At 46.2% G+C, this 22,872-nt stretch overlaps 1 protein-coding gene across 2 annotated transcripts; it reads right to left on the reverse strand.

The window, feature by feature from the left end:
* Nucleotides 1-5,193: 5,193 nt before the first annotated feature.
* LOC123149452 (LIMR family protein Os06g0128200) lies at nucleotides 5,194-10,155 on the reverse strand. Of its 2 annotated transcripts, XM_044569105.1 has the most exons (14): nucleotides 9,509-10,155; nucleotides 9,340-9,425; nucleotides 8,070-8,194; nucleotides 7,852-7,962; nucleotides 7,526-7,624; nucleotides 7,264-7,386; nucleotides 7,053-7,115; nucleotides 6,910-6,974; nucleotides 6,712-6,821; nucleotides 6,486-6,600; nucleotides 6,338-6,403; nucleotides 5,842-5,952; nucleotides 5,634-5,700; nucleotides 5,194-5,547 (listed from the first exon to the last, which is right to left on the reverse strand). In XM_044569105.1, exons 1-14 carry the CDS (start codon nucleotides 9,856-9,858, stop codon nucleotides 5,500-5,502), a joined length of 1,539 nt encoding a protein of 512 aa, XP_044425040.1. In that variant the 5' UTR covers nucleotides 9,859-10,155; the 3' UTR covers nucleotides 5,194-5,499. The 2 variants fall into 2 exon arrangements, with proteins under 2 accessions (XP_044425040.1, XP_044425039.1); XM_044569104.1 differs by having other exon boundaries at nucleotides 6,910-7,115.
* Nucleotides 10,156-22,872: the final 12,717 nt, after the last annotated feature.

A 22,872-nucleotide genomic window follows, 5' to 3' on the forward strand; every position in this document is an offset into this window, starting at 1 on the left:
TCTCGTCGAATATAAAGGGAATAATAAATATGCCAGAGAAAAAGTTTCAGAACCTAAAGTCTCATGACTGTCACATGATTATGACACAAGTGCTTCCGGTTGTATTGAGGGGGCTTCTACCGAAAAATGTCTGATTAGCCATTGTGAAGCTATGTGCATTCCTCAATGCAATCTCTCAGAAGGTGATCGATCCAGAAATCATACCAAGGCTAAGGAGTGATGTGACGCAATGTCTTGTCAGTGTTCCCACCATCCTTCTTCAATATCATGACGCACGTCCTAGTTCATCTAGTCGACGAGATTGTCATTCTGGGCCCTGTATTTCTACACAATATGTTCCCCTTTGAGAGGTTCATGGGAGTCCTAAAGAAATATGTCTGAAACCACGCTAGGCCAGAAGGAAGCATCTTCATGGGCCATCAAATAGAGGATGTCATTGGGTTTTGTGTTGACTTCATTCCTAGCCTTAAGAAGATTGGTCTCCCTAAATCGTGGTATGAGGGGATACTGACTGGAAAAGACACGCTACGAGGGGACTCAATAATATGCAGGGACAGGCATTCTTGGTCCGAGCAGCCCGCCTCGTCAGCAAAAGCGGAAGACAGCCGCCGCCGCTCCGGCTGCTCCAGCGCGTCGTAGCACTCCACCTCCTTCTTCTCCGCCTCGTAAGCAACGAAAGAAGACAGACACAGCCGCTCCGGCTGCTCCGGCGTCTAGCAGTACAGCCAGAGGCGGGAGGCAATACAGATTCGGTCCATCTCTCAAGCCTTAGAGAGGTTACCATACGAGATGACCGAGGAGGAAAACGCGAAGATCTATGCTGACCAAGTGAAGGACTTCTTTGAAACGCAAAGAGCTAAGAAACATCCACCTCCAGAGAAGAAGATAGATAAGGTGAAAGTTCAGCGCACTTTGGATGCCCTAAAGCGACCACCACCATCTCCGCCAAAAACCAACTATGAGCGCATAATTGAAAGGTCATATATCGAAGCGGAGCGGTCAGGAAGTACTTACGGTGATCAAAGGAGTAGAACGAAGAAGTGGGAAAACAATTCCCCAGCTCGGCGAACAAGCTAACCAATCGTGCCCCCCGCTCAAGGTGTCTAGCGATATCGTCGCTAATCATCCGAGGATGCTGCCGGGTACCAATCCTGGAGATTACCTGCCTGACGATGCATATTTTGATACAATGGAGGTGGACGATTTCAAATACCGGCACGGGAAGCCTCTTGTCAAACCTGGTCATCCTCCTCTAACAACGATGATGCGAAAATTCCATGACTGGTACATGAAAACCTGCAGTGAGTCTGGGCAGGATACTTTGACTTTGAGAGTTAAAGAGGAGCACGACCTCGTTGGAATTGATCTGTTGTTTGTTCCATTTGAGGAGTTTTTCCAGTTTTTCAATCAAAAAGCCCTCGATAAAATAATTGTCACTTGCCACTATTTGTAAGTACTACTTTTGTAATTAAGTCTCTATATATAGCTCAGCTTTTTTATTGCATGTATATATAATTATCCTCACTATATTATGCAGATTGAAGATCGTCGAATGTAGAAAGGTAGAAATCTATGATATTGGGTTCATTAACACAATTATCGTAGATGAATGGACGGTTAAACATGATGCCAAAGAAGTCGAGGCCAACTTGCTAAAATCGTTGCTTCAAAATCAAAACAAAGATAAAATATTTTTTCATTACAACTTCAAGTGAGTGTTACTGTCTTGTACATATTCGGTTTCCAGTATTACTCGAGGTTATAGTAATGTAATTGATGAGTTATGAATGCGTGCGCAGCTTCCACTTTATTCTCCTAGAGATTAAGCTTGAGCAGGGACTAGTAACCGTCTTAGACTCGAGACGAAAAAATCCCGAGGACTATGCGGACATGACTAAAATGCTCGAGAAGTAAGTTCAATCGATCATTATCGCACCATATCCGCAACTTTGTTCATTTCCTAATATGAAGTAATTGTTTTCTTTGTCCCGCCGGGTTTGGAAAGTATTCACCGCACAAGCTCTGGGACTGTCGGGGGAGCTGCGATTTACAGCCCGAAAGTAAGTACTACTAGCTAGCTAGTTCCGCGCATCTCCCGTTGATTCTAGCTACTTTCATCAATACCATTTATAATGCTTCATTATCAGTTTGATTGACCTCTATTTCTCGTAAAGTGCTTGTGGCAGGAAGCCAAGAATAATTATTGTGGATACTACGTTTGCGAGTTCATCTACAACGCGACTTGCAAAAATAACCGGGGCTACTCTAAAAGACAATTTGAAGTGCGTAAGCAATAATATTCACAATTTCATTTTATTATACCATCATTTGTGTTGATTTCATCCATATATATGTATTGACCCCCTTCTTCAAATTAGACATGGCAGATGTGGGATGAACTCCTACCACAAGATCGCATACGAGCAATTTAAGAGGAATTGACGGGATTCTTTCTTGACCACGTCATCAGTAAAGTCAGAGAATACCATGTGGAACTTGAGTTCAGAAGTTAGGGGATTGTAAGAGATCTTAATATTCTATATATGTAGCCAGTAGCGTCGGATAGATATACGAAAACTTATTGTTCGACCAATCTCTCGGAGAAGGAGAGGTCGATCACTTCTCTCTGTATATGTTCATGACGATCTTCTGTACTTAATGGTTTCCTTCATTTGCTTACTAGCTAGCGTGTCGAGTCCTTTCTATACGTATAGTACGTAGCGTCGACCAAGCACGGAGATAAGAGAGGACACTTCTCTCTATTAGCGAGCTAACACAATTAATATATGAAACCCCTACAAACCACCAAAACCCCTAACCCCCCCCCCCCCTTCCCTTTCAAAAAAAAACAAAAACTCCAGCCCCTGAATTGCTGACGCGTGGATGCCTTTTGGTCCCGGTTGGTGCTATCAACCGGGACAAAAGGCCCCCCTGCCTGGGCAAGCCACAGCGACCACGTGGAGCCCCATCTGTCCCGGTTCGTATAAGAACTGGAACTAAAGGTATTGGGCTTTAGTACCGACCCTTTAGTCCCAGTTCCCGAACCGGAACAAATGGGCCTTATGAATCGGAACAAATGGGTCTTTTTCTACTAGTGACAGGCTTTGAACAGCAAGTCTCACGTGCATATTCTCTGGCATAAAGACAGGTCTCCCGTGCACATTCAGGCTACTGACGCATCATGAACTGGACTAGGCATATGCGTAGTTTCCTTTTTCACCTTTGGACGGGGCGGGCCACGGCACGGTTTTGCCCATGCGTAGCTCCGCCGGTGGGTGTGTGTCCGCTAAGAAACCATGAACATTTGACTGGAATTAGTGTGTTTCTGTAGATCCAACATCCATGGAACTCATTCTCTGACAGGCTTTCTATCTCATTAAGAACAGTGTAAGCCCGGCAAAATGGATCGATTTTATCCCATGGAGAAGTGCTCAGTTTGTTCGAGTCAAGTTGTAAAGCGTGTCCCATTGATTAACGATAAGCGCTCAGTATGCCCATCAGGAAAAGATGAATCCAATTGTGTAGAGTGGAGACAAGTATGTAATTCATCATTTTCTTTTCCAAGTAATTGAAGAGCATGGCAATACGATAGTTCTCCCTCCAAGTGAGAATATAGAAAGGATGTTATACATCCACACAATATTTATATTATGAATGTCACCATCCATGAATGCAAACACCCGGTCTTTAGACGTTAAGTTGTTTTGGTTGTTTTTTAGGCTGTGAGTTCATCTGGGAGTGTTATTTGTCCGTAATAAGTCCATCTGGAATCGCTAACCTGTGGTAAAGATTCAGGAGGAGGCAACGTGCTTCAGTTCGTGGCAGTGTCTTGTATGGTTCTGACACTAGTAGTATCTAAAGAGCATCTCTGTTAACTTTGCAGGTCTGATGCATGATCAGCATATAATCATAGTTTGTAGTTTAGAGGCAAACTGTGGTTCTAGGAACGCATGCAAACATAGATGATCAAGACAATATAAAACATATGAGAAGTTTATATTCTGATCACAGTATGGTAGATACGAGGAATCAATTTTTTCGTTATATACATTACAAATGTTTTTCCATACTTTTGAACTGAGGGAAGTGATTTTTCTTCACATTCAGATAGTCTAAGTAGTACCTCTACTGATTTAGGGAGTTTATTTGCATACTTTCACTTGGGAAAACCGGATCGCAATCCATTTGAGCTTAATGCCCGCATCAATAATGTATGATGAATTCCTTCATGCATTTTTCCCATTATGGTCATGCTATGAGCTAGACACCATTCAGCAGCATCACACCTCATGAGCTGCTACACTGACTGAAGTTTTGACTATATACTATTAGCTCTGCCTCTATATATATACTTTAGACCATTTACACCTTTTGAGTTTTGTGTTCCTTTGGTTGGTCCTCAGGTTACGGAGCAATGGATTAGACAGACATCTTATATCTCTGTTGCTAGTGACGTGAGATTTTAGAAGAAACTGGCAAAGAGATGTGAATAGTTATTGGTGCTCAAAGTGTGTTGCATGAATGAAGCCATAGTTTTTTATTTTATTTTCTTGCTCAAAGTAGTTAGGATGAAGACATAACTTTTGTGCTCTGGACGCACTATTTAATCAAGTACTCCCTCTGTAAAGAAATATAAGAGTGTTTAGATCACTAAGTATGATCTAAACACAACGCTCTTATATTTCTTTACGGAGGGAGTACTAGCTCACTCGTATTTCACATGTGCTTTTTTGCTTTTACAGATTATTATGAATCAATAATTCTGTTTAATAACGGTTCCTAAATGCGCTTGTGATTATCCCATGTACCAAAGCCTGCCCAAAGGCCTTTGCAGGCTTATCCTAATCTTTATTCTGCATGTTGTGTTGCCGTATCAGCACTTGTCAAGACAGAAATCAAGTTAGTAGTAGCAGTGATATAAAAGATCCTACAAAAGTTTACAGAGGAAGTAGTGTTTAGTCATCAGACACACAAACAGCATGATGCAAAGTTTCAAATGAAAAGCAAAGATAGAAAACTCCCCAATTTTCCAGAAAGGCAGAAAAACGAGAATAACCGATCAAGACAAGCCATCCTTATACAATCTACAAGGTTGCACGGTAATCACGGAATGGTACATACAAAAGAAAAGAACTGGACTAATTTAACTCATAACAGCAAAGGAACACCGAAGGGGCACACAGAACATCTCCCTTGCAGACCAATCAAACTTCAATAATGACATAAGCCGATTGATGATCATAAAACAATAATACAGAAAAGAACCAAGACGAGGGATGTGTACATTACAAAGGAAACTAGGTTCTTCTACTTTAACATCCGTGTCCGTGGGTGTTTCCATCTTCCAAGATTTTCGTTGCCACTAATTTACACCCATGAAAACTCCCCAACTCTTCCAGAAAGCGGTTTGAAGATCATATACATCGCTAACCAAACTATCACTCAGGAACAAATGTGATGTTGAATTTGTCAGGCTTTGCTTACAGAGCAAACCAAAAATTAATTTGAGAGCTGGAACCTTCCTGTCGGTTTCCTCTTTCGCCATCCCTGGACAAAGATTATGATGATTAAAATAAGCTCAACTTTTACAGAATTTGGTGAGAATTAGCTGAGTAATTTAAAAAATGACTTACAAAAAGTGCATAGTAGAAGAGGGTGAGTATGGCAAGGGCAACAAAACCATACTGGAAAACATTGTACCTGCATATTCAAGATGTTCAATAGTAGTATGAATACAAAACTCTGAGATTCTGGTGTCTACAGCAATATAGATTCAACTATTCAAGCAACAACAACTGCAGGTTGATAGTTCTACTGACTGCATGCTGGTTCAAGACTTACTTGTAAAGATACTTAATTCCACGAAGAGACTGCAGCGTGTGGCCAAAGATCTCCTGAGCTGCAGTTGCTTGTGCGTAGTATGCAAAAGCTGTCGCGCAGAACTGAATCACACTGCAAAATAGAAAATACACAGGCAGAGGATATTCAAGAGAGGGCTTCTTAAAGAACAAGTGGTTTGCATTCATACAGAGGCCATTATTCACCCACAACACAGCAGTGACCGTAACTGTGGTACAGCAATAGCAGAAGATTTGGACCCAGGCCCAAGTTATATACCCATGCTAAATCAATGCTTCAGGGGTGTGCACTTCCAAGTATTCATTATTACTGACTAATAACAAACACTACTGTCCTAATGCTTTGTGGAAACAACTTCTTTAGATCTGCCACGTATCTCCACTACATTCTTTAGTTCTTGTAAAGTTACAGCCTTCAAACATTTCATTGGAAGTTAGAGGAAGACATGGACTTCTAACAGAAGACATCGGCAGCATACCTGATGGAACAAAGTAGGATCAGTCCAACATTAAACAGGAAAGAGTTCATCAACGTTCCTCCCCATCTGAAACGAGTTGAATGTTTGTTAGTAAATGTAAAAAAAAAGACACCAGAAAGAAAATAGTGTCATGGCACAAGTCAACTACTTCATTGGGTGAATTGTGATGAAAACTAATTTCAGGCCAAGCATCATTTCTCCAGCAATCACTGCGATGAGGAGATAGAAGCAGAAGAATGCAAAAGCAGCAGTCCCAAGCAGACCTGGTACACAAAACAAAAGATTAATCAGTTTACACAAACAAAAGATTAATCAGTTTATTCACAGAGGATAACTGAATAAGTTGAGAACAATATCAAGGATCAGAAACGCACCCCAAACACTGTCCAGCTTTATGAAGATCTCATTCAGGAAAGAAGATAGAGGAGGATCAACCAACAAGTATATGATAATATGTGCAACCCAAGCAATTGATACAATTAACCTGAGATCATAAATCATTGTCAGACGAACCCAATTGCAAATACGTTAGACTGAATGAATGTACAGTTCAGATATATATTTACACTTACCCAACAATGCCGAATATGAGTTTCCCAATGTAAGCAAGCACTGTAAAAGCCCAGGTGGCCTCTGCCTGCACCATAATGGATGTCAAGACAAGAGTAAGTGACAACCATAAAAAACAATGAATATAAGAATCTAGAGTAGTTACCTTCTCTCCTTGAGGGTACATCTCTTCTAGAGCATTCATGTCATTTTCCAAAAGTAACAACTCCTAATGATTAAGATGGAAAGTTAAACATGATATTAGTTAATAGCATAACAGAACATCACAGAAAGATGTACAATATATTAAAGAGAATGGTTTGTATGAATGCAACTAAAGCTTCAAAGCATATCATCCGTTTGAAGGGCAAGCATACCTTCTCGACAGCCTTCACGTTTTTGCGCCATTTTCTGCCTTTGTTCCCACTTCTCTCTTCTTGGTGAAGGGCTTCTGCTGCCTTCTTCAATTCCTTGGCCTTCTTACCTAATTCAGTAGCTTCCTGAAGGAAACATTTTCAACCTCAAGGTCAGATCGATATCTAAATCACCCAATAATTACATGAAACAGAAACTTTCGCTGTAATCAGTTGAGGCAAACAGTCTCCATAACAAAAATAAAGCATATGAAACTATACACACCTTTATATATTGTGAGCGTGTGATGACAGCTTTTGGACGCCGGACAAACGAGAATATAAGACTCAATGGAAGGCAAGCAATGCCAACACCACCAAATATCTATAAAATAAACAGAGTTGTTAACATATGCCAAGCCAGAACTGTACAGAAAGAGGCCAGCACGATTGCATGCAGCAGTTAAACAATTGGAAAAAAAATACATGGTTAAAATTGTTTCTGATACAGCTTTGTCCAAGAAACAAACAAAAGTACAAACTAAACTATCAGATGCTAGCTCTACAAAAAACAGTGATCAACCTAATTGTAAACATTGAAGTAAAACTCACTGTGAAGAGCACAGATCCAACAATGGTAGCAAGGGCCACCACGTATTCGGGGAATGTAGCGCGCATTGTCCAGGTTGTTTGGGAGTTAGCAGGTGCAGTATTAGCTGAACACTGAAGAAAAGAAAACATAAAACAAGTCAGCCGCCAGATGAAAAATATGAAATGATGAGCTACATGAAGTGAAACGCAAGAAAGCATAATTCCATCAGCGGGTTAACCTGACGGGTCAATGGAGCGATGCAAGGTTGGCCACTTGTGAATGCACTGAACTGGTTTGGATTTGGAAATGCCTGGACAGATGAAGAGAGGTGCCTGACAGTGAAGTCCACTTTACCAATAAGTGCTGAAGGAACAAAGTGGAAGTGCAGTCAGGTAAAGTCAAGACATCACAGATTAGTAAGAAGTTAACGTCACGAGAGGTATAAAGTGAAACATCACGCATTGTAAGCAGTTCACATCAATGGAGGTACAATTCATCCCATGCAGGTACAAGCATGAAGGGTCTATGTGATGTGACCAAGAAACATGGAGATGCGTCAAATGAGCAGGACAAAATGAAATGTTGTTTTCTACGTTTCCTAGGTGGTTGAAACTAACGAGTCCAAATGTATAAGCTGCAACCTAGGACAAGAAAACAAGTGGGCGCAGTAGAAAATTCAAGAGCCTACCTCTTTTGGTTCATAGGATAGGATTATCATAGGAATAGGAATCTTGTAGGAAATGAGATGACATGTATCTCGAATCCTATGAGTAGGAATAGGAAACAAGATGTCATTTGGTTGACACCAAAGGAACTTTTCCATTGAGTCTAGGCTCTTTTTTATTTTCCTATGAAATGTGGAGGATAGGAACCAATCCTATGTAGGAATAGGAATCCATTCCTATGAACCAAAGGGCTCTAAAGGAAAAAATCCTATAAGAATCCTATCCTCTAGAATTCCTATGAAATTCCTCTAAACCAAAGGAGGCCTAAATGGGTAAAGTATAGATACAGACAGGAAGGATGAACCACAAATGCAGTCAGTAGCAACATGGAGTAATTTTTACATGATGTGAGGCAGAAAGATGGATGCTGCCCACCATTGCGAAAATGACATGGACAAAATGATGTGTTGTTCTCTATGTTCCATACGGTGAATGCTAAACAGTCAAAATGTAGAGCCTACTGCCTAGTACAACAAAACAAGCTGTGAAAAAACACAATTCGGAGGTCCAATGGGCACTAGACAAACACAGGTAGGATGAACCCAGCAAAAAGTAACTGTAAACCGGGTTTCAGATCTGGCTGTACAGCATTGGCTGCTCATGGATGAAAAACGTGAAAGCTTTGAAGCTCGAGGCCCCTCCAATCCAAATTAGAATTGAAATGCAGAGCAACACCTCGAGATTCACATTTCAAGCCCAAATCAGTTCAGATTATCCCAAAGCAGATTAGGGGCGAGCATAGCAGAGCGTCGCAAAAGGCAAGGGATCCGCACGCATACGCACCGTATAGGATGCCGAGGATGAGGCCGCAGACGACGGCGGAGGCGACGACCCAGATGAGGGCGCTCTTGAGCCTCTTCCCGACGGACCTGGACGCAGGAGCAGAAGAGAACGGATCTAGTCAGTCAGCGAAGCAAGCCGAGCGCGGAAGGAAGGAAGAATCGAAACCGACTTGTCCTGGTCGCCCTCGTAGTAGAACATGGCGAATGGGATGACGAGGAAGACGAGGACGGCGTCGATGATGTAGACGACGAGCCAGAGCGTCTTCATGGGGAGGGTGAGGGCGCAGGCGCCGCTGTAGACGGCGCGCTTGCAGGCCTGGCGGTTGGCGACGTCGGCGGGGAGCATGAGGATGGAGAGGACGGCGACGGTGATGCCGAGCACGACGACGAGCTTGGGGAACCAGGCCTGGTTGGCGTCGTCGGGGTGCTGGTAGTTGACGAGCAGGTAGACGCTGACGAGCAGCACCAGCACGCTGACCACCGCCGCCACGATCACCAGCGCCACGTTGAAGTCCCCCATCTCGGCCGGGTTGGGGTCCCGGTTCCGCTTCCGGTCCGCCGCCTCGGGCCCGTCAGTCGGGCGGTCAGATCTCCGCGCAGAGGGGAGGGGGAGGGGGGGCTAGGGTTTGGGCGGGCGGGGAGCGCTGCTGCGGTGCCGGTCGGCGGCGGGGCGGCGACCGGCGCGCCGGATCTGCGAGGGGCGGCGGGATTCGCGGGGGGGGGAGGGATTTGCCGGTGATGGGGTTGACGACGGCGGAAGGGAGTGGGGAAAGGGAAGGGGGGTTGGCGGAGTGGCGTGGCGTGGTGGAGGTGGGCTAGGCTGGCGGCCGGCTCGGGTGGTTTGGTCTTGGTGTTGGGCTAGCTGTGCTGTGCTGGGGGCGGACGTTGGATTTCGAAAAAAAACACGGCGTGGATTTGGCCCGCCCGTTTGCTTCGGGGCGTGGGGATGGGGACGGGATGATTGGGACGGCGACGCGCCCAGTCCAGGGAGGAAGGGTCGCTGTTCGTTTGTTCGGTCGGTCTTGATCTCTCAGCCAGTGTCACAGCAATTCCATCCCCGCTGACCCAAAGTGTTCGGGTTGAAACGGACACAAAAAACGCCCAACGCGTCGACGCAAATACACGTTTTTTGACTCATTATCAGGCTCAAATTTAGGCCACATTTACGTCAGCGCAGACACGCGGCGAACGCACACGACGACTACGCCTATCTTCCCTTGCCCCTCATCGGCCGCCACCGCATCCAGCCGCCCCTCCTCACTGTCGCCGCCCACGCCCAAATACCTCCCCCAGCAGCACGCCACCCCACGAGTGCACCATACTCTGTCGTTGGGGGTCTATTTTCGTCGTCGTCGCCGCACTCCAACGTCGACGGCATCCCCTTGCCTCCACCGCCGGCAGCACCGCCTTGCGCGTCCACCTCACTCGCCGGACGCTGCCACGTTCGCTTCCACGCCAATAGGCCTGCTACCTGGTCTCAGAGAGGCGCGAGGCTCTGCACCAGTCAGCTTCTTCCACTACACATGCAGGTGTTCAACGGTTCACCGGCAAGGTACAGATAGACTCCGATGACGCGTACTTTTTCAACAATTTCATTTGCAATTCGAATTATTAGTCGTCCAATGATGAGGATATTGTGGTTGTTGCTTTGGTCGTCCATGACCACATTAGTAGGCAGCGCCCGATGTTCAGGGGCTTGATCCCATGGCATACTCCGGCAACAGAGAGAGCGGCCATGTCACGGCTGACAGGGAGGGCCGGACTCGCCAGCTGGAACGGGACCCCACGGTCCCAGCGTCAGCGTGAAGGATGCTAAGGAGACCAGCGACGCGTCGCTAAATGGCCCTGCAGTTGGGCCGTACTCGACAAGGGGCCTGCGTGCTCTGCCATTTGTGTATAACTAGGCCAGAGTCATGTAAGTGGGGATCATCGAGAAACTGAAATCACGAACCGGCTCAGAGAGAGACGTTGTCCTTCTCCTCCAGAACATAATCTTCCTCTTCCTCTCTCAATTATCCCCTCTTCCTTCCCTGTAGCGCCGCCACTGGTAGATCGGTCTGTAACATCTGGTATCAGAGGTCCAGTCCGTCGATCTGGAGACTGCCTACCCCAAGCCCCGCTACCAGACGAAACAAGCCAAGCGGGCGGCAGCAATGGAGGAACAAATCGCAGCACTGGCCAAGGCTGTCAACGATGGGCGGGTGGCCAACGAGGCCCGCCTCGACGCGATCCAGCAGTCTCTGGAGCTCTGGAGGCCGGCGGTCACCCATCTCGAACAACAAGTCGACGAGTTGCGCACGCAGGTGGGGCGCATCGCCCTTCACCCCCTGCTCGCGGCGCCTCCTGATCCGACGCCGGAGGGCGACACAGTGGTGCGTTTGGGGTCGACGGCGACGGATTCCAACCAACGCAACCACGGGCAACATGGCCACGGCGGGATCAACAACTCTAGGGGGCCGGCATATCGGGTAGTCACTACCCAAATGCCACCTCCGGTCAAGGGTGCGTGTACTCCTCCCTCTGAAATTTGCCCTTCGACCGAATTAGATGTGCATAAGTTTGGGATTCCGGGGGAAATACAAGAACAATCACACCCCTCTTACTCACATCACGCACATTGGGCGCTACCAAAGATGGATTTTCCATCCTTCGATGGAGACAATCCCCAGTTCTGGAAAAATAGATGTGAAAAATACTTTGATGTTTTTGGAATTGCTCCGGATATGTGGGTTAGGCTAGCGACTTTGCACTTCACAGGCAACGCAGCCCGTTGGCTGCAACTGCATGAATCGCAGCACACGGTGTTCACCTGGGACACACTTTGTGGTGCGTTGAGTACCAAATTCGGGCGTGAGCAATATCAAGCATATATTCGGCAGTTTAACACCTTGAAATAGACGGGTACAGTGAGTGCTTATATGCAACGCTTTGAGGAACTGATGCATCACATTCTAGCTCACAACCCGGCGTTTGATTCCATCTATTATACCACTCAATTTCTGGAAGGGCTTAGAACTGAAATTAGAGCTGGTGTTATGCTACCAAAAAATCTGGAAACTTCCTTCTCTCTTGCTTCGTTATAGGAAGAGCTACTGGAGGCGTTGTCGCGGTGTGAGTACCGGCGTCAGGACACGGCCCCACCACGGCAACCGGCGCCAAGACCGTTGTTGGCCTTCGGCGCACTTCCAGCTCGACAAATGTTGCCGGGTCCACCAGCTGCTGATGATGATAATCGGGCCAGAGAAGCAGCCCGTGCACCTGATCAGCATGAGCAAGGCCTCGGCGATAATCGAATTGCCACTCTCTGCAACTACAGCCGTATGCGCGGATTATGCTTCGAATGTGGTGAAAGATGGGGGCCAGGACACTAATGTGGACCAACTGTTCAATTACACATTGTGGAAGAGCTACTGGAAATACTGCAAGCAGAGCAAGTGGAACCAGCGATGCCTAAATTAGAAGATGAAGAAGAGGTACTCATGTGCATATCCAAGGTTGCCACTACGGGACATACTACTCCTCGCACAGTGCGGCTCGTGGGCTCGATTGCAGGCAAGGAAGTGTTGATTTTGGTCGATTCGGGCAGCTCACATAGTTTTATCAGTGAAGAAATTGCAGAGCGGGTGCACGGACATGTTCGCCTACAGAAACCAATGGTGGTCAAGATTGCTGATGGAGGTGTGATGTCTTGTACAGGAGGACGAACCAAAAACAGCCTTTAAGACCCATCAAGGGCATTTTCAGTTTCGGGTACTGCCTTATGGAGTCACGGGAGGGGCAACTACTTTTCAAGGTGGCATGAACTGGGTGCTCTCACCTCTCCTCCGCAAAGGAGTGCTAGTTTTTATGGACGACATTCTGGTCCACATGTGTACCTGGACAGCTCATGTGAGGTTGCCCAGGCCGGTTCTGCAGCTACTCTCGGACAATGGGTTGAAGGCAAAACTTTCTAAGTGCACGTTTGAGCAAAATCGCATCAACTACTTGGGGCATCAGATCAGTGACGCCGGTGTGGCCACGGATAGCACTAAGGTTCAGGCAGTTCGGGATTGGCCGCGGCCAGACTCAGTTCGCAAGCTCCGAGGATTTCTCAGATTGGCAGGGTACTACCGTAAATTTGTCAGAAATTTTGGGGTGATCTCGAGACCATTGACTGATATGCTCAAAAAAGGGACAATCTTCATCTGGACACCAGTAGCTGATACAGCATTCAGAGAGCTTACAAAGGCATTGGTTGAAGCACCAGTCTTAGCATTGCCCGATTTTGCCAAGCGATTTGTTGTTGAAACAGATGCCAGTGCTACCGGTGTGGGAGCAGTACTGATGCAAGACTCACATCCTATAGCCTACCTTAGTAAAGCATTAGGACCGAAAAACATAGGGCTCTCTACCTATGAAAAGGAATGTCTTGCTCTCTTATTGGCAATCGATCATCGGAGGCCGTACTTGCAACATGCCGAATTCACTATCCGAACAGACCAAAAAAGCTTGCTCAATCTAACCGACCAGAGGTTGAACACACCAATCCAACAGAGGGCGTTTACCAAGCTGGTTGGTCTGTAGTTCGTCATCCAGTACAAAACAGGGATCACTAACCGGGCCGCAGATGCTCTCTCTCGCCGTGATCATCCGGCAGGTGCAGAACTGGTAGCAATATCTGTCTGTAAGTCTGCCTGGTTGGAAGTCATTGCCTTGAGCTATCGTGTCGACCCTGAAGCACAACAGAAGTTGGCCCAACTGGCAGTACAGACACCAGATGAACACGGGTATTCTCTGAAGGATGGCATCATTCGATACTGCGACCGTATTTGGGTGGGGGTCGATACCAACACCCAACGATCCCTGATAACTTCCTTACACGACAGCGTTGCCGGGGGTCACTCAGGATTTCATGCAACTTATAACCGCATCAAGAGACTCTTTTACTAGAAAGGCATGAAAGACATGATCAAACAATATATTAGGGCATGTGTGACTTGTCAGAGAACCAAGACTGAACGGATATCACCTGCTGGATTTTTGCAGCACTTACCAATTCCAAAGAAGCCGTGGGCAGTGGTGTCATTAGACTTTATCGAAGGCCTTCCCCGATCAGGTGGTTATAACGTCATTTGGTGGTTGTTGACAAGTTTTTGAAGTATGCTCACTTCATGCCCTTGACTCACCCGTTCACAGTGCTGACGGTGGCAACCATTTACATGAAGACCATCTTTCGCCTGCATGGCCTGCCGCTAGCCATCATCTCGGGCCGTGATCGCATATTCACCAGTGTTGCGTGGCAAGAACTGTTCAAGCTATCCCAGACTCAATTGCGCATGAGCTCATCGTACCACCCTCAAACGAACGGCCAAATGAAGCGAGTGAATCAATGCTTGGAGGGGTATCTTCGCTGTGCGGTCCATTCTTGTCCGGGTAATTGGAGTAAGTGGCTCTTTCTTGCTGAATATTGGTATAACACCTCATTTCATTCCTCGCTGGGGCGCACGCTGTTTGAGGTGATTTATGGCCACTTGCCTCGTGAGTTTGGTGTGGTGCAAGTGGAAGAGTGCTCAGTGCCTGATTTAGCGTCATGGCTGCGGGAGCGCGAAGTGATGATGCAACACTTGCAACAACATCTCAAGTGTGCCCAGGATCGTATGAAGAAACAAGCTGATAAACATCGCACGGATCATGAATTTGTTGTTGGTGACTCAGTGTTCCTCAAGCTGCAGCTGTTTGTGCAAACATCCATGGCTCAACGACCTCATTAGAAGTTGGCCTTCCGGTACTATGTACCATACCCAATCATCGCTCGTGTTGGCGCAGTGAGTTACAAACTGGCACTTCCAGAAGGCAGCAAAATCCACCCTGTGGTACACGTGTCTCAGCTGAAGAAGATGGTGACCCTGGACATTCCAGTGAGTGCCACTTTGCCCCCAATTAACACTATCTTGCAGGCAGAGCACCAGCCAGCATCCATACTGGAACACAGGCTCGGCAAGATGCAGGGCGTGCTACAACCCAGGGTCCTGGTGCAATGGAGTGAGCTCCCCGCTTCACTGGCTACCTGGGAAGAACCACAAGACCTTCAGCTTCGTTTTCCGCTGGCACCGGCTTGGGGTCAAGACAGTTCTCAAGAGGGGGCGAATGTCACGGCCGACAGGGAGGGCCGGACTCGCCAGCTGGAACGGGACCCCACGGTCCCAGCGTCAGCGTGAAGGAGTGCTAAGGAGACCAGCGAGGCATCGCTAAATGGGCCTGCAGTTGGGTCGTACTCGACAAGGGGCCTGCCATTTGTGTATAACTAGCCCAGAGTCCTGTAAGTGGGGATCATCGAGAAACTGAATCACGAACCGGCTGAGAGAGAGACGTTGTCCTTCTCCTCCAGAGCCTAATCTTCCTCTTCCTCTCTCAATTATCCCCTCTCCCTTCCCTGTAGCGCCGCCACTGGTAGATCGGTCTGTAACAGGCCATCGCCTACTCTAGCAAGACTACTCTGAGTCCACTGGCCCGCCCTTCAAACACAACATATCCCGGCGCCGCTTCCGAATGGTTAGGCATGTGTTCAACCGTATCCGGGAGGGGGTGGTGGCATACAACAACTACTTTGAGTGCAATGAGGATGCCCCGGGAAAGATTGGCTTCTCCTCTTTTATCATAAATGCATTGCAGCTATTCAGATGCTTGCATACGAAGTACCCGGTGGTCTCATTGATGAGTATGTCCGGATGAGCGAGCCCACGTGACTAGACTCCATGTACAAGTTTTGCAAGGCTGTGGTACAAGCATTTGGCCCGGAGTACTTGGGAGATCCAGCTGCTGCAGATACAAGCCAGTTGTTGGCGACCAATGCCAGTAGGGGATTTCCGGGGATGTTTGGTAGTATAGATTGCATTCACTGGGAGTGGAAGAATTGTCCTTCTGTTTGGCAGGGGCAGTATAGGGGCCATGTGAAAGCTTTCACTGTCATACTAGAGGTTGTGACCTCACAAGATCTCTGAATTTGACACTCTTTCTTTGGCCTGGCCGGCTCTCACAATGGCATTTTTTTGCGGGGTGCTCTCACAATGGCATTTAACATGCTTCATCGCTCTCCGGTATTCACAAGGCTTGCAGAAGGCAACTGCCTAGAGATCAATGTTGAGATCAATGGCGACCCCTACTACAAGGGATACTACCTAACTGACAATATCTATGCTCAGTGGACTACTCTTGTGAAGACAATCCCCAACCCTGTAGGAGATAAGAGGAATAGATTTGCCCAACAATAAGAGAGTGCTAGGAAGGATGTGGAGCGTGTCTTTGGCCTTCTTTAATCTCGACGGGGCATCGTTCGGTATCCTGCTAGAATTTGGAGCACTAAGAAGTTTTGGAAGGTGATGACTGTTTGTGCGATCACAATTCACCGAATTTTAATCATTAATGCGTGATTGTGAAATTGACATTCAACTGCAAGATGATTTGATTGGGTATACGTGGGCTCATACTGGCAACCAATATATGTATTGTTCTTTTTTTCAAATGTATTTGTGATAATTTAAATTTTATTCTTGTAAACTATGAGATATTATTTGGTTAAGAAACCATGAAATATTTGAATTTGATTGAATTATGTGTATTTGGGGTATTTTTTTTTGATATGCACGTAAAGGAAGGAAAAAAAGTGCGCGTACCGACCGCGCGGACGAAAATGCGTCCGTGTGTTGGACACATTGCCAACCCAAACAAATAAGGCCCCTCCCAATGCTCCACCTCGTACAGGTGCTAAGCCTTCCACGTAGGCAAAAAATCTGATATGGCAAGTTATTTAAGAAGAGAGAGATGAGTGTGGTGACCCCAGGAAGAAACGATGCTAAGCGCGTGAATCTAGACAAAACATTTAGGCCTCATTTGGTTTGTAGGATTTTTATAGGAATTCTATAGGATAGGATTTGCAAAGGAAAAATTCCTTTGAAGCCCTTTGGTTTGTAGGAATGAATTCCTCAATCCTTCATGTTTTGGAGGAAACAAAACATTAGCATAGACTCAATAGAAAAAATCTTATCCTATGCATCAAATGACATCTCTTTTTCTATAGGAATTGACATGCATGTCATCTCACTTCCTATGATTTTTCTTTTCCTATAAAATTCCTATCCTATGAACCAAAAAAGGCCTTAAAGGAAGGAAGCCTATCAATACATGAAGAGTTTTAGTTGCTAAATCATTAAATGAAGCAAGCTTAGCAACCATAAGCTAAGCACCTATGCATTGGGGAGTATAGCCGCTAAGCTATTTAATGTGCTTAGCACCTCATCTAAACACCCATGCATTGGGAGCAGCCTAAAGTGGCAGACACGGCAACCACAAAAGGCGGACAAAGCAGGCTCTGTTTCGGTGGGATCGTTGGAGTTGCTGTCAGTCTCGTGTGATGCGCATCGGTGCGTTTTTTGGTCCGCCTGCCTGCCCGCGATGCATGGAGTGGGGCTGCGATTGGAGGGGCCGGACGGCGGTTGGTGATGCCAGCGGATCGCTTTCTGTTCAAGATAAACCCAAACGAGTGTATAATAATTATATAGTCTGCCTATGGATTTTAATTTCGAGGTTGGTAGTACGATCAATTGGTTGTGGGCCAGGTTAGCACGGAATTCGGTCAAGGACGGACGTATTTGGAGCCAGCAGATTTCACGGGAAGTTCGTGTGAAACAATGTTCTGTTTTTTTTTCTCACTTAATAAATATTAAGCCACAGCAAATTTCACGGGAAGTTCTTGTGGTGGTGGTGGTACGAGCTACTAGCTGCCGCGCATGTGAGTTTCTCCGTAAACAATCTCATCCGTCAAGGGCAGATATTTCGGTGACACACAGCAGGGAGCAGTTAAGCAGAGCAAAGTACGTATTTTTATTAATTATTTTCCCCTGAGGAGGATGGAATGTCCAATGCATCCTTGTCCGTTTCAGAGGACAGGTGGGGGGCATAAAAAAAATGCAAGTGCAAGGGTGGCAGATGGAGATAGTAGATGGAACCGGGGAGAGTTCCGTTGTGCCCAGCTATAGCCGCCTATGGCTGCGGGGCTGAGGGTCCGGGTCTAGGAGAAATCAGCTGCTTCTTTTTCGTCTCATGAGACTTGTCGCCTCTCCGTGTTAACCTTTTTCTTTCTATTACGCGGCATCTCTACTATTAAAGGAAAATCGAACGTCATAATGGCTCGACCTCGCTTTTAACCCTCCTCCTATCGATAGCTACCTCGCACATCCCGCATGATTTTTTTCCTTTTTCTTTTTGGCTTCAAGGCGTCCCGCACGAGCACGACCCACTAAAGCTGGGAAACAGAAACCGAAAGAGAAAACAACCACGACCCACGAATTCATCCATGCCCCCATCTCTCGGAACCCCTCCATCCTGATCGCATCTTCTCCTTGCAGCGTGTTTGGTTCAGGGGAATTAGAGATGGGGAATGAGAGTTGAGGGGTGAGGAGATTAAAAATCCATTGTTTGATTAGATGGAGTGGTATCCTGTTAATTCGTGAGCAGAGTTTTATCCCACGCCAATTCCCATCATACATCAAACAAGGGAATGAGAGTAAAAATCTACTTCCCATGCCTAATCCCTTCATAAACACCCTTGTGCAAACTGCCATTCCCCTGGCCGAGTGTTTACCAAACAAGCTGTTGGAAAAATTGCCGCCGCGCGCCCACCATCCTGTACACGCCATTTCGCCAGTCTAGATCCTAATCCGTCGCGAGGAGCCGTCCCTCAAACTGCAGTGCCGCGGCCGAGCCATCTCACAAGGAGGCAAGACGCCGTCTCACCTCCTCGCCTTGATGCGGCCAACCAGGACGCGCTGCCGCCGCTGCTGAGCCATCTCACCTGGCGCCGTTGTCCCCAAGAAGGCAAGCCGCCATCTCACCTCCTCCGTCCCGGACGTGCTGCCGCCGCAATCGGCCCATCTCACTTCCCGCCGTCGTCGCCAAGCAGGCAAGCCGTCGTCTCACCTCCACCCTCGTCTCTATTGCGGGCGGCCCCGCCCTTGTACAGCAGCAGAGGAAGCGGGCGTGCAGGCTGGAGCTGGAGGCTGCATTGTTGTGTTTGCCGGCAGGAAGCACGGGAGGCGGGTGGCCATGGAGAACGGCCACACTATTCAAGCGCCGTACTCTGCTGTCGACCTCCTCATCTTCAGGCCCCACCCCGAGCTCGACCCTCCGCAGCCATCTCGTTCTATGTTCAAGCACCGCCTAGATATCATTTTCTCCTCCCTACAGCCAGCTCCCCCCTGATCTCCTCCGCAACGTGTTGCTCCATGCATTGGCAGCTATAAAAGGTATCGAGTGTGGCATCTATCTCCCTCCCAACTCCTTTGTGTTCTTTATCTTTCAAGAGAATGTGAGATATTTAATGCTATTTTTGTGGAGAGTGTGTCGTAATGTTGAGTTATTGTGCACAATTTTTTTGCTAATGTGTACAATAGTTTTTACAGAATGTGCTATTGTCGATTCTGCGGAAATATTTGTGCTATTTTGCAGATTTGTGTTGTCATGGATTGTGCTTCTTTTTCTTATTAAATGATGTAGTTTAAAACAAGATCATGCCTAAATCAGTTTGCCCATGAAAGTGCAGCCCTAGCGATGGATTCGAACACCGGCAGCCATGTGAGCGCCCATAGTTGTGGACGTGGACGCTTGCGGTGAGAGACGCAGAGCAGAAGCACACTGCTTGCCCTTTATTGAGTTAACCATGGTGACAGCTCCAGTGGTGTCGTCCTTGCTAGATCTGCACGTCAATGGTGACGTAAATTGCAGTGATATATGTATTGACACTAATTGTTTTGCAGATGGGGAGGATATAGATTGTAAAAGAGCCTTTATTTTGTTCTTCTTATCTAGGACAGGAGCTGTTAATTCTCACTTGTTTAAATTACTGGTTTGTATTTCCATTAGGCAAAATGGCTTGAAAATAGATTGTCTTTACTCTCTCTATGAGACATAGGGCCGCAAATTAAAAAAAGAGAGGATCCAGCCAATTTGTTTTTCATTTTTTCCTTGAGATAATAATATCCTATATGCTCTACTGGGTCACCTTCACACTACAGGTTGTTTCAGCTATTGGTTATCACTGAGGTCCTGCTGCTAGCTATGCAATCCAATGATGGTCGGATACGAAATGTTGTACAATGAAATATCCAACACTTTGAGGAGTAGAGTTTTTCAGTTTATGCAAGCACTTCATCTTCTTCATTAGAGACCCTAAAGGTAATTTCTCAATGGTACGCTTGTGTGTATTCATCAATGATTTGAGTTGATGGTTAGAATTTGGGAAACTTGTGAAGCTTCAAGAACAAAATTTAAATTTGGTCATTTAAGTTCTGGAGCAACCAAGTTTACCATTCACTTAATATAGAATAGAAGCTAATATCTCAAGAAATATGTTTTCACTCTATCTTGACACTTGACAGTAGGAATGGTATGGATAACATAGCAACTTCTTTTACCAGACATGGAGTACACTTCCATACTTCTATTGTTGGATAGTGTTTCTTTCATAAGCCCTTATTTGCACCATTGTTAGTAGTGTTTTCTTTCTAGAGTTACTGTCCTTTTGGGATCATTTTTTTTGTAAAATATTCCTCATTTTGACCAAATCATGTTTTTAAACTGAATTTCTTTCATTTTAAAATCTCAGGTCAAAGCTATTACTGTGCATGTGATTCGGAAGTATTTTGTGGCCGCTGCCAGGGATGGCCCTTGGTTCTTCTATGATATTTTAACATGTTCCTGCCTTCTCACAGGTCCACTCGCATAGGCTACATTCAGCAGTTCCCATGTGTGCACTTGCATACATGTGTATGCAATGCTAATTTTTTATCAGATTGGCAGAGGCTTCAGGATATACATATGCGTCTTTCCACCTAAATGTTCTCATCCTTGGAACATGAACTACTAAAGTTTATGAAAATTTTGTATGTGAAGACTCAGGTTCGTACTGCAATTGTCAGGAATACCTTTCAGATGGTCACACATGTCTGCGCTTGATATATATTTCCGAATGGAACTTCTTTTTTGTATGTAGTTAGATATTTCAAATTTTGAGGGGCATGTTGGACCCAATACTGCTGTATCCTTCTCTGAAAATAGTAACTTCCTGCCATTATGCATGTGCCCCATAAAAACAGTGTGCACAATGTTGGATGCCTTCATTATTATGATATTTTTACCATCCCCCTAAAATGCCACCGTTGATGGTGTCAAGCTTTGGGATCTACAGAAATTGAAAAATTTTAGGGCTTTGTCGCCATATATTCAAGCACGCCAACAAATTTTAGGGCTTTGTCGCCAACTTTGTAGGTCATTTTCTTGTTACATACACACGTCTGATAGAACATACTACCATATTTATTGTGCGCTTACACACACATGGCCGGTACCGTTAACATTCTTTATTCAAGGGAACACATCTATCTTGACTATGCAGGCTGGAGTGTAGTGTTAAACATTGGAGTGAGAGGAGAGTATATGGGCAAAGATGGATCAGGAGCCTGGCCAGATGGTTTGTGACCCAGCTAAGGCACGAGATTGCATTGCAATGTGGTGCTAGCTTAGGTGATCTGCTTTTTGAGGATAAATTTCCATGTGGGTTTTGAGGGATTAATTTAATAAAGATTTGTAGGGATCTATTGTGATCATGACTGCATTGTGGATCACTAGTAGAAAAGGGGGCAAAGGTCCAGGCTGGTTCAACCCATTAGTCCCGGTTCAGTCCAAAACCGGGACCAATGGGGGCATTGGACCCGGTTCGTGAGCCCAGGGGGCCGGCCGGGCCACGTGGGCCATTGGTCCCGGTTCGTCTGGACCTTTTGGTCCCAGTTGGTGGGACGAACCGGGACCAATGGGCCTCGCTCCTGGCCCACCACCATTGGTCCCGGTTGGTGGCTTGAACCGGGACCAAAGGCTCCCCTTTAGTCCCTGTTCATGCCACCAACCGGGACCAAAGGCTCCCCTTTAGTCCCGGTTCATGCCACCAACCGGGACTAATGAGGTGCCTATATATATACCCCCTCGCGTAAGAGCAGAGCACACTGCTCTGTTTTTTCTGGCCGAGGGGGAGAGGGCTTGGTGGTGCTCTAGCTTACCTCCTATGCACACAAGGTGTTCGATGAAATGCCCGAGCCACACTACTTAAGCTTTCTCCTCTCCAAGCTCGACCTCCAAGCTCCATTTTCCTCAATATTTGTCTAGGTTTAGCGGTCCATCACGCCCCGTCCCCGTCTTCACCGCCGTCGATCGCCGAGCTCATCGCCGGCACCACTGTGGTGAACCTCTTGTTCTTATCTTCTTTCTGAAAGGAAAACATATTCTTACTTGTATGTTTACATAGATACTTGTATTATTTTCTTACTTTTATTATTTCATCTTATATAGTGCGATGGTTTTAGTATCCGCCCCCGTCGGCCCTCGTCCTGTCTATGATTCGGATGTGGTATATATATTATCTTTATAACTATTGGTTCATTTATTGTTTATGAAAATTATGCTGACCAACGTGACATAGATTTTATTTATCTAGGATGTATGTGAACCG

Source organism: Triticum aestivum, chromosome 7A, assembly GCF_018294505.1.
Source record: "Triticum aestivum cultivar Chinese Spring chromosome 7A, IWGSC CS RefSeq v2.1, whole genome shotgun sequence".
Lineage (NCBI taxonomy): Eukaryota > Viridiplantae > Streptophyta > Magnoliopsida > Poales > Poaceae > Triticum > Triticum aestivum.